General features: G+C 40.2%; 2 protein-coding genes across 2 annotated transcripts in view; one reads left to right on the plus strand and one right to left on the minus strand.

Moving 5' to 3' along the window:
* nrxn3a (neurexin 3a) overlaps positions 1-12,547 on the minus strand; it is a 759,351-nt gene that overhangs the window by 449,460 nt on the left and 297,344 nt on the right. The window lies entirely within an intron of this gene.
* On the plus strand, positions 2,913-6,516 carry dio2 (iodothyronine deiodinase 2). Its single transcript, XM_084392667.1, has 2 exons — positions 2,913-3,459; positions 4,823-6,516. The coding sequence occupies exons 1-2, from the start codon at positions 3,241-3,243 to the stop codon at positions 5,378-5,380; spliced, it is 777 nt and encodes a 258-aa protein (XP_084248793.1). The 5' UTR covers positions 2,913-3,240; the 3' UTR covers positions 5,381-6,516.

Genomic DNA, 12,547 nt, shown 5'->3' on the forward strand with positions numbered 1-12,547 from the left:
AGTGGTTGCCTGTGGCGAAAAACCAACAAAACAATCTTAAAATGATTGGAAAGTTTGCTGTAATGTCCACAGTAAACCATCCTTACGTCTACAGCACTCTGAGCCAAGTAGCACACAGTCTGGATGCACTTTATGAGACAGTTTAAACCTCTTATAAGTCCAAGAAAGACAGGTTGACTTGGTGCACAGAGAGTGCATTCAGAACGGGCCACCGGCTCCCCGTTTACACTCAATGCAGAGGTGGTAATTGAATTTTTGGCTACAATCCTGTTATACATTGTTGTGGATAAAGACGTCGCAAGCCAAGTTTGCATTCTAAGGCTCATTGTCTGTTGGCTTAATTCCTGCTTGTACACAGTGCACAGATGGGAGTAAATATTTGTGGGGAACATATGATTCAGATGAGGCCGTTTACAATTCCAAGCTGCAACAATAACGGAAACATACAATCCACCTTGACTCACTGAATGACAAAAATGGATGTAGTGCCGTGCTGCTGAGATCATAGCATGTGTGGCTTTTACTGCTGCCATCAACTAAAGGAGTCTTTTATAGTTTTCTATAACATTTACAATCTCATTCTGCTATTGATTCACAATAGTTTTGAATGCTAATTATCTCTCTGACATTCCTGGGGTTTGCTTTATGTGATGGCTGATAAACCGAGGTCTGTGTTGGGATATTCTGGAGATTGTTGAGTTTTTGCCAAACGTAAAGTATGCAGCCACACCTTCAGTGAAGTAATGATCAGGTTTAATATTACATATCCATATCTCATCATTCATCTCATGTTAAATGAGCCTTATCTAGAAATTATTAACGCATTTGGATCAAGTTCTCTTTGGCACTGGTGTTATCAGTAGGAATTCTGATGTAGTATTTTCATAAATGCAGTTTACCTTTTGCAAACGTTCTTGCCATAACAGCTGACAAGTTGAACATGAAGGGTTATGAGTTCAGTGATGCAGGATATTGTGAGAATATTGTCTATTGCTAAGGGACCCTAAAGCCAAAAGATATTACAAGGAAGCATCTAGTTTATGGTGTGAAAAGTAAAATGTTTTCTATCCAAAATGATCTGAAACATCATAGCAATTACAAAAGCTTTACAAACACGGCTTAAGTAGGAAATAATTGATTTGCAGAATAAATAAAAAGTGCCGTCTCAAAATAATCTTCAAAAAGTGAATGATTATTCTGCTCTGGCAAGGATTTCTTGGCAACTTTTGCCAATATACATATTTATGTCCCTGTAAACATAAACTGCATAGCATATTATAGACTTTATGGCTCTGCATATTTTTGTAATGTCCTGTTGCTTGAAGTTCTTTGAGGACTTAATTTCCAAAAACAACAATCCATCGTATCACATGAATTAGGCTGAGCTGAAAAGCATAATTATGACACTTTGCTGGCTCTCTCCCGGACGGCTCTGGAAAGTTAGAAAGCTCTTGAACTATAGTAGCAAACACTACAAACCGAACACCCAAACACAAGTGAGGGAATCGAACCTGACGACCTGTCGTACGACTTCAAGGTTAATGTCAAGTCAGAGCAACCCGCCAGGAGCTGGTCATGAAAGTAGGCTGGAGGGAGTGCAATATTCATCAATCCTGCTATTGTTACAGAACCATTCATCTGGGAATCGCTGATGTATAAGATAAACAGATTTTCATAATTTCCCCATCCCCTGCTATCCTCCATGTTTTCTTTTGGACAAAGATCTAAGGTGAAAAGGACTATATGCAGCCTCTCATGTAAACACTGTGTACACAAGTAGAGATTGATATGTGTGTTTGAGATGCAAATTACCAATGGACAATGGAATCCTTGTGTTTCTGACCTTAATTGGCTTGGATGAAATTTCTGGGTCAATGGGATACGAGACAGTGCTGCCGTAATCGTTTCGTCGCATATCTGGATTCACGCTGAGGGTGATGACCCTGAGATTCAAGAGCTTTGATCGCTGCCTCCAGATGAACTTGGTCATTAGATGTAAAGAATCTGTCTGACTTAAGCGGTAGAAGCAGTTTGGCAGGGAATCGGGAACCTTAGAGATAAACAAGAGCAAACACTGTTGAAGACGACTTCACGTTGTCAATCACAATGGATAAATATTTGTGGGAGAGGCCACAGCCTCTCGTTTCACTGGGTGAGAAAGTATTGCGTTCAATGTTGTGCGTCAGAGCTCACAATTATGTTGTTTCCGACCGCAACAACTATAAGCATCCACTTATCTGCAGCTGATCTACAATGATCTAATCGTTATAAATACATATTCTGGCTTGTCCTGACAGGTCTGGCTTTTTAATGTATCTATCTATCTACATTTACAATTTATGCATTTGGCAGACGCTTTGAAGCGACTTCCATTGCATTTCAAGGTATATATTTTACATTCTTATCAGTTCTCAGTTCTTGCTTTCCCTGGGAATCGAATCCATGACCTTGGCATTGCAAGCGCCAACGCTCTACTGTTTAAGCTACAGAAAGCCGATAGATCTATCTATCTATCTATCTATCTATCTATCTATCTATCTATCTATCTATCTATCTATCTGTCTGTCTGTCTGTCTGTCTGTCTGTCTGTCTGTCTGTCTATCTATTTGTCTGTCTGTCTGTCTGTCTGTCTATGTCCGTCCGTCCGTCCATCTTCGTCGTTTAATTTTAAACATCAACTGACAGTGTTCAATAAACCTCGTTATATCACTTTAAATCACATTTATAAATTTCATGCAAATCCATGCAAACGTTATCTCTTTATGCAGGGACACCTAATCTATTTTTGTAACCAACTGACGTTAAAAGCACCGAATCTGTTTCCATCTTTTTGTTGCATGTCCTGTCCGGAGAGAAATCCCTTGTGATGACGTCACGCTCCCACCAGCCCCGCGGGCTTTATTTCAGAGCCCGGAATGATTTAGGGTATAAAAAGACGCAGAGCGATTCAGGAACCTGCCCAACGGGTAGCCTTTGGTTAACTGTAAAGCAGAAAGGAGGGGGACGTTTAGCACTAGCGCTCTTCTGTGTGTAAAGACGCCTGATGCTTGGAGAGACGCAGATTCGGGCTCACCGCGCGCAAACGCCCACATCCTCAAGTCGACTCTGCTTTCTTTAGGTGAATGAAACTTTCCTAGGAGGGGGACGGAAGAAGAGATGATATCTGACCAGGATGAGTCGGAAAGGTGAACTTAAATAAGCAAAAGTGCGCGTTAGCCACCTGTTATATATCAGCGCGAAATGGGCATGCTTAGTGTGGACCTCCTGGTAACTTTGCAGATATTGCCGGGTTTCTTCTCCAACTGCCTGTTTTTCGTGCTGTATGATTCGATAGTGCTGGTTAAACGTGTGGTGTCACTCCTGAGCTGCTCGGGCTCCCCGGGTGAGTGGCAGCGCATGTTAACCACAGCTGGCGTGCGCTCCATATGGAACAGCTTTCTGCTGGATGCCTACAAACAGGTAAGCTGAAATCTCAACACTGGGTCTGTTCACTGTGGAGTTTGCATCACACAAGTTCAGGGGGCTTTGGGATTTATTTGTCTATGTTGAGATGAAGTATATGTCTGGTTAGAATTCGTTACACTATGTTTACTTAAAGTATGCTACTACAAATGAACACAAGTAGTGAAATGGATTATTATTATTTTTAAATGTTGATGAAAATGCTGTACAATAAGGTCAATATACATTTTGTTTAATAATTACAGTTGTTATTTGAATTAGTTATATTTGCATGCAATAACATTGTGGCATAAAGTTCAAATCATTTAACTAATTGCTGCTTTAAATTAAGTAAAATCAAAGTTACAAGCTGAAGTGATAACTTTTCGACCACTTTAATGCCACGCACTGTTAAAGAAAATCAAGTGGAAACTTATAAAATAGAATGCAAAAGACAGAAATTATAGTTAAATGAATGAAAAGACGGTTTTATGTTAAACACATTTTTACAGTTAGGTGTACATCCTCAAATTACGACAAATTTTTCTTGTAATTCTAATCCCTATAAAGGTGTATGAACTTTGCCCTCCAGACAGTCAGTGACCTCTGGAGTCAATGCCCTTAATTCATTAAATGTCTGGATTCCCATTCCTGTTACTTTTTAACTAGAAATCAATCAAAAATCACCTAGTGGGGTAAAATACACTAGCTTAATGTGCATTCATTGTCCTCAACCAGTTAATGGTTGAGGACAATGAATGCACATTAAGCTAGTGTATTATATAAGAATAAGAATAAAATATTGCTGTTTGGTTACAAAGGCTTCCTCGGGAAATAATTTAGTGGCAAAATAACATGCCAAAGACTAAAAGATTTTTTTGGCACAGTGATAGGATGACTTATGTTTGTGTTTCCAGCTGTTTAGTAATGTAGAGCCAAAGTTCATATGCCCTTATAAAGTCACAGAATGGCATTATCATAAGAATCTTACTACAAACTTACTTCTTTTGTGAGCTCAAAGAAATCATGTGCTCTACATTTTCTACAAGATGCTTAAAAGTTCAAACAGATGATGGTAAAAGTTGCAAGGCCAAAACATCATTATCAGTTTTGAGCAGTGACAAAGCCCCCAAGAATATATATATATATTTTTTACTTATGCAACTGTGAATGTGAGATCTCAAACCTGGTGACATCACTTGAGTTTCCATAACTACATAGGCCTATAAACCCACAAAGCTAAAGCAAAATAGTCAATTTCAGTGTAGCCATGAGACCAGCCATACATACATAACTCATCCTTTGGCTGGCCATAAGGAAAAATTCTGATTCTGATACCCTCAAACATATTAACATGTGGATGTGGAACTGTCTTGTTCAGGTGAAGCTAGGCGGGGCTGCTCCAAACTCCAAGGTGGTGAAGGTCCCCGGCATCAACAGACGCTGGAGCATCAGCGGTAAAACCCACAACGAGTGCCACTTGCTGGACTTTGAGTCTCCTGACCGCCCGCTAGTGGTCAACTTCGGCTCGGCCACTTGACCCCCATTTATAAGCCAGCTGCCGGTTTTCCGGCGGATGGTTGAGGAATTTTCGGATGTGGCAGACTTCCTACTTGTCTACATAGATGAGGCTCACCCCTCAGACGGCTGGGCGGCTCCTCCCATGGAGCCCTTTTCGTTTGAAGTGAGGAAACACCGTAATCTGGAAGAGAGGATGTTCGCTGCCCGGAAACTTCTGGAGCATTTCTCCTTGCCGCCTCAGTGTCAATTGGTGGCTGATTGCATGGACAACAACGCCAACGTAGCCTACGGTGTGTCCTACGAGCGGGTTTGCATCGTACAGAAGAATAAAATCGCTTACCTTGGGGGTAAGGGTCCATTTTTCTACAACCTTAAAGATGTTCTGCACTGGCTAGAGAAGAGCTATGGCAAGCGATAATTTCTTGGAAAAAGAGGTCAAATAGCCTTTTCTGTGAATGGTAAAAGTTTTTATTTTTGTATGACAGAGAGAAATCGAGGGTAAGGTGCTTTCGGAACTGTTTAACGGTGGCTCCGGTGGAAACACTTGGGCTGGGCTCCAAGTTTTTTTCCTGAATTGTCTAAAATGATCAGCAGGTGTCCTACATTCCTAACCACTTAAAAAAATGAAATGAACATAGACACTAAATACTGACCATGTGGTTTGCACTTCAATTCTGAGATTATATTGTTGCCAGCAAAACAATTTGTAGATGCACTATTAATAACTTGTTCCTTTGCGATTAATGTAGAGTTAAAAGTGTGCAATATTTTTGTGCAACATATATTGCTTACAAAAGAAAACCAAATTGCTGAACAGAAGAGAAAGCACAAGTACCCAGCTTTTTTTATGAAAAGAGAATAATTTATTTTTTATTGACATTCAATGTTTATTTTAATATGTGGCCTGTTTATGTGCCTGTAATGCTTTCCCGTCCTCTCTTAAACTGACAATCGTTCATTTTCCATATTCCATGTGCCATCAGCTTTCACATCCCTGATGCACTGTTCAGTTAGTTTGCACCAATAATAAAAGCATTCTCAGCATCCCATTACGAAAATTACTAATGCTAGTCATTCGCTCTGTATTGTACTTAACAATCACAACAATCTCACCACTCTTGATAAACCGGAAAAAAATTAAGGGAAAATGTTCCTGGCAGCCTCAGCCACTGGGTTTAGTTCGGACACTTGCCTTCACTGCAGTGTACAGGAAAGCTGATGAAAAGTTTATTTTCTCCTGAATGTTAGAGAAATGTTTTAATGCTCTGATGGATACGCAGTCGCTCATTTGGGTCAATACGGTGCTGGTGTGCACATGAAAATCACAGATGAAATGGTCCCCTGTCCTGTCTGTGGTTGGATGAGAGACCACACCTCTCCGTCCTGATCCAAATGGGCACGACTGCTAACATGCTGAAACAATCATTCTGAATCTGAATCACTATGAAGGCTTTGAGTTTTCTTTCACACAACTGTTCTCATGTACCACAACCGTTCTCTTCCTTTTAATGAGGAAAAAGGCAAGAAAAAATAAAGCTGAACTGCTGCTGACTACGATTTCTTTCCCCCTGTTTTTTGTGTTTGATTCTGGAAAATTTCAATGAGGGGTGATTGGATTGAAAAGAGAGGGGAAAAGTTGGGTGGAGAACTCCAGATGGTGAAAATGTTTCGAGTGCATGATGATAAAAAAGGGAAATGCACCAGCTGTAAGGGGTCAAGGAGTACGTGTTTTTTCCCCCCATTAACTATATATGTCTGCAGAAACGCATAGTGATGAGTCTGAACATGTGCAACACAATCAAACCATGTGACGCAGAGGTCTCTGGCTGAACTTCTGCTTCTTCAAGGCTGCCAATAACTAAATAGCAAAGGCTCAGGGAGAGTATGTCCCTGGGAAGCACCATGAAACAGAACCCCTTGTTGTGGTCGGGCATCGCTTATCCGAGCGGAACTAGTCCATTTGGACCGCTAAGACGTTATTCACAGACTGTCTCAACCTTGGAAAGCACTATGCTGCACGATGGAGCAGGGAGGTTGCCAACATTAAAGATGGTAGCTTCGGAAAAGAGAGCCACACAACAGCACCAAACACAAGCCCCACTCCAGGAAAGAGTCCCATGGTGTGCCTTCTAAGGAATGCGTTTGGTAAACAGGTACTGAACAGAATTCTAAGCAGTGTGTGAAGAAGTGTTCTCATTTATAGGGCATAACAAGGACGCCGGACCGAGAGGGGGGTGGGGGTGACCTGGTCCCATTTATTCAGATAAGGTCAAAACATGACGCCTTAGAAAAGCGAACGTTTGCCAAATCGGCCAGTATAAATTCAAATGAAATGTCGACATATGCAAGTAAATGTATGTGTCTGCAGTTCAAAGATAAGCTCTTTATGTTCATACTTCGACAGTGGACTATTTGGTTTGGATGTGATCTGAACGCTCTCTCGGAAAAATGATCTTAGGCCTAATATCAATATATTCAGTAAATCAGCTCAGTCCAACCCGAGGGATGCCAAATATTTTATTCATATGTAATGCACTTTTTTCCTGCATGTATAAATCTGATGAGGGGAAAAAGGAAAATTCCTGAAAGATAATTAGTTCTTAAAGGGATAGTTCACTGCAAAAGTAAACTTCTGTAATAATTTACAGTGCACCTCCTTATGTTGCTCTAAACCTGTATGACTTTCTTCTGTTGCTGTATTCTTCTTTTGTATTCCCAGACAGCAACATAGTATCGGCGCAAATCTGGCCCACATCTGGTACGTGTGGAATCCACGGGCTGGATCTGGGCCAACACTGTGTTGCTGTCTGGGTTGCATAGAAGAAAATAAGTCATAAAGGGTTTGAGGTTGAGTAAATGGACACAATTTTCATTTTTGGCAGGTCAAAATTGTCCTTTGGTTGTGATGACAAAGCAATTTTATATTTAATGACTGACTCGTCATCTTTTCATTGTCAGTGAGGACACAAGCATCCAGGTTTTTGTATCTGACACATCCACTTGTATATGAGTTAATTTCCCGTTTTTAACCACATACAGTACCCATCTTTACTGTCAGAGTAATCCACCCTAACAGTTCTTATGCTATTATCAACATAATCTTATGTCTTATATTCATTTGCCTTCTCTGTGACTCTGTAAGAATCTTAGCAGCTTTTGGAGATGAACTCAGTCACTGATAAAGCACATGGACAAGGCAAAATATTGCTTTTATCTAAGTCTTATTACAGTTAGAGTTCAAACTAAACATCCAAATATCTTTGATGCTTGATGAGCAACCAGCGTTTAAAGGGTTAGTTCACACAAAAATTAAATGTCTTTCATTAATTACTCACCCTCATGTCGTTCCAAACCTTTGTTCATCTTCAGAACATAAATGAAGATATTTTTGATGAAATCCAAGAGCTTTTAGACCCCCATAGACAGCAATGCAATTACCACTTTCAAGGCCCAGAAAGGTAGTAAAGACATTGTTAAAATAGTCTGTGACTACAGTGGTTCAACCTTAATGTTATGAAGCGATGAGAATACTTTTTTATGCGCGAACCCCCCCAAAAATAATGACTTTATTCAACTATTTCTTCTCTTCCGTGTCAGTCTCTGACACTGTTCACGTTCAACTTGTGTGTGATGCTGACGCAGGAGCCGACCAATACTGAGCCGGCGTTCTAACGTAGAACCTGGAAGCAATTCACTGTGTTTGCACCAGAGACTGGCACGGAAGAGAAGAAATTGTTGAATGAAGTCGTTATTTTTGTTTCACAGAATAAAGAAGAATTGTAAAAGAACCCGATTTTTGCACTACTGAACTATTTGCAAATAATATCTTTCTTTAACACTAATCTTATGCCAAAAAAAAAAAAAACGACCAAGTTAATATTTCTTTTCTCATCACATTCAACTACAAATTACATAAATCCCATAAATTATATATTTTAAGTTCAAAATGGCAAAATTGTACAAATCGTTGAGTAGCTATTATATAGCTTACCTCGCACTCTTTCACCCTTAAAACTGAAGCATCACACTGAAACTAAAACGTCTTGGGTTACGTATGTAACCCTCGTTCCCTGAAGGAGGGAACAGAGACGTTATGTCAGTGACTGACGAAATGGGGGTTTCGCTTGAGAGCCCAATCACCTTTGAGTTATTAGAAAACGAACCAATGGTATGAAAATACCATGGGTCTGCGGAATTTGCATCGCAAACTCCGCCCCACCGCTGGGGTATAAAAAGAGCTGCTAGTGCAATCTCGCATTATGTTACCTGCTGAGGAGCAGAGACTGTGCACCCTGGCCGTTTCAGCAGTACAGCGGCAGTGGCATGCGGACGTAACGTCTCCGTTTTATACATAACCGAGACGTTCCCTTTCAGTCAGTCACTACGAGTTACGTCAGTGACTGACGAAATGGGGGTCCCAATCTAATCTCGCCAATGCGGCTGTCTTCCAGTGTCCTGTGCAAGCCCCAGCTCCTTGTCGTGAGGTTAGCACGAGTGAAGGGCCAGGCTAATGCAAGAATACCAAGGTACACTGGGCAGCATTATCCCAGATGGAATATGTAACACAGCGCCTATCCGCAGGGAGGACTTAGAATACACATATGACCCGAGTACGGGATGCATATGGAGAACTCAGAGGTATCCAGCCGGCAGGATGGAATTTTTCAAGCTCGAGATGGCAAGAGTGTTCTTGCCGAGGGAAAACACGTGCTCGGAGGAGACTTACTGTGGAAATACACATGTGGGGGTTGCCCAACCGGGGAACCATGCACATGGAGGCACCTAACCGATCACGAGGGCTGACCAACCGGGCATGCACTCTGATGATGGCATCAACAGTGCAGGAGGAACTCAGAGTCTATAGAAAACTCATCTGAGTAAAATAGCGCACGTATCCAGTCCGTGGAGTGGAATGGCGCAGCACGCGATGACACAGAGCAGGTCCTACATACTGGCTACTGGAAGCGAGTACACGAGAGGACACTGGCTCTACACAGAGATTGTAAAATCTCGCGAAAGTGTTAGGTGTCGCCCAGCCTGCAGCTCTATAGATGTCTGTTAGCGAGGCGCCATCCCAATTCACCCCTAGGCGTGTGCCTTCACCCCTAGGGGGCGGCTCCTTTTATACCCACGCGGTGGGGCGGAGTTTGCGATGCAAATTCCGCAGACCCATGGTATTTTCATACCATTGGCTCGTTTTCTAATAACTCGAAGGTGATAGGGCTCTCTAGTGAAACCCCCATTTCGTCAGTTACTGACGTACCTCGTAGTGACTGACTGAAAGGGAACTTGCGTTCTTTGATTTGATTGGTCATCTCAATCATTTTAACATTGATGAGCGCTGTTAGACCTCTAAGGCGGACCAGCCTAAAATTTTTACTTTTTGTCATACTAACAAGTGTCTCTTTCCAAACACCATGTTCTTCTTTGCGCTGTAAACGTCCCGCATGCTGTATTTTGAAGTGACGATAGAGTGAGTTCACTTCCACAAATTTTCTATAATTTACAGATTTTAATTTTATCTCAATGTTCAATGTTATTTAATGTTACCTATCAATGGTTAACACAATATACAATATATATATATATATTTTAAACATAGTCTGCACCCCCAAACCAAACAGCTTTAATTCTCTAAATCATTCTTGACTTGTATGATCGATTTACTATAAAAATTTAAATATTAAATTATTACTATAAAAATTAACATCTATTGTGTTTAGCACACTTTTTTAATATAACAGCTTTTTTTTTTTATAATGCATAACTTTAAAGGGGACATTAATAGGTATGCTGTTAAAATAAAGTTAAAAAAGTTTCATGGGCATGCTTTTATGTCTTCGTGCATTTCATTCTTTCTGATGCTGTGAAAGCCTAACAGATGAAACTGAAAAAGAACTTTGGTAAGATTATTGAATGTATTTTGCATATATGTTGATAGGAACTATTAAGAATGTTGATTGGCAGCTTGCTATGTGCTTTGTTTCCTACTATGTTTAATGCCAAGTCTGTTTTATTCCCGCCATTTGACTGATTAAAGACACAGCAATTGGACAAGATGTGTTCTAAACATTCTTTCTCCATTCTTCTCATGCACTTCATTTTTCTGACCTTGAATTAAGATGCTGCACAGATGTCTATATGCATTTTTTCTTTATCAGTTTATTAGGAATCAAGCTGAAATAGTCATAAATAAAAAAAAATAAAAAAATAAAAAATCATCCTGCTCGTCTGATAAAAGCTGGCCTCACAGATGCTGAATTTTATGCGAATAAATTTAATAGACCATATAGACTGTAAATCTTGAGAGGGCCAGCTTCCAGAAGCTCTTTGATGACTTGGTTGGGTTGCTATTAAATTTAATTTATAGACTCATTAAATAATCCAGATTCATGCCCAAACTTGACAGCCATTCCATCTCAGAAGCTGAGCTTAGACTAAACTATATTTAGCAGGGATGGTTTCTGAGGTGTAAGATGAATAATCTTTCATGAGGCCAAACAGATTTGGTTTTAATTTGCGTTGGGGTTTTGCGGCAGGAAATTTAAGATGTCAAGTTGCGATCCACCTCTTCACTCCACTTAAATGAAAGATATCCAGTGTTTACAAGAATAGTTAGGCTGTCAGAAACAGGTGTTAGACTGTTTACTTGTATAGTCAAGTAAATCATTCAAAAACGTTCCTCAAAAATATCTGTTTGAGTTAATGATTTAAATGGTTTGCCTTTAATGCTTTATTTAGTAAATTCGATTTTTATAGAGAGTTCTCTTTCAGCCATGATTTTATGACAGAGGGGGAAAAGCCCTGCTGGTTAAGTTGACACAGATATTACCCAAGCAGATTTACAATACGCAATGAAATACTTCAGTCTGGCATGCCATATTTTCCATCATATGTACATCTCAAGCCACTGAGTCACCTTACATTCTCACATCATGAACACAAACGGCTAATTATGATGCTGTTTCTAAAAAGATTTACTGCAGATTGCAGTAGCTTTTCCAGAATGAAGGATCTCAGGTGGGTTCATCTTTTGGTTAAGCTGAGTTTATTGCAGGAGTGAGACCAACACGGCTCATTACTCTGACAAAACCTTTCAATGTTCTGACAGCCGCCCCGGGATGGAGTCTGTATTTCCAGACGTTTGTTTGCAGTACGTCTCCCTGAAAGCATCTCTTGTTTTTCGTGATAAGAGTAGGGGAAAACAGTTATTCACACATTCGCGAATGTTATATTGTTTTGCTGGTGCATCTCCATAGTAACATAGACCAAACTCCTCGTTCGCAGCAAAAGCTCAGTTACTGAAACCTAATATTTATGTTGGCCTGATTCTCTTGTCAAACCAACTTAAATGTGCTTATTTTTCTGACTAGATTCCTCTCATCCACGCTTTTTCTCTCGTCACTCTATTTTTTTCTCCATAGTCCATTACTGATGTATAAAATGTTTCTTAATTCGTCCCTCTAGCTTAAGCCACCAAACTCATCAGGATTAGGCTTCTAGCTGTTTACATTGAGATTTTCTCTCCACATGATGGAGCATTATATGCTAAACTTTTCTGTCAGAGCATTTTATGTGTACTTAA

This window comes from Rutilus rutilus (assembly GCF_951802725.1).
Source record: "Rutilus rutilus genome assembly, chromosome: 21".
Taxonomy (NCBI): domain Eukaryota; kingdom Metazoa; phylum Chordata; class Actinopteri; order Cypriniformes; family Leuciscidae; genus Rutilus; species Rutilus rutilus.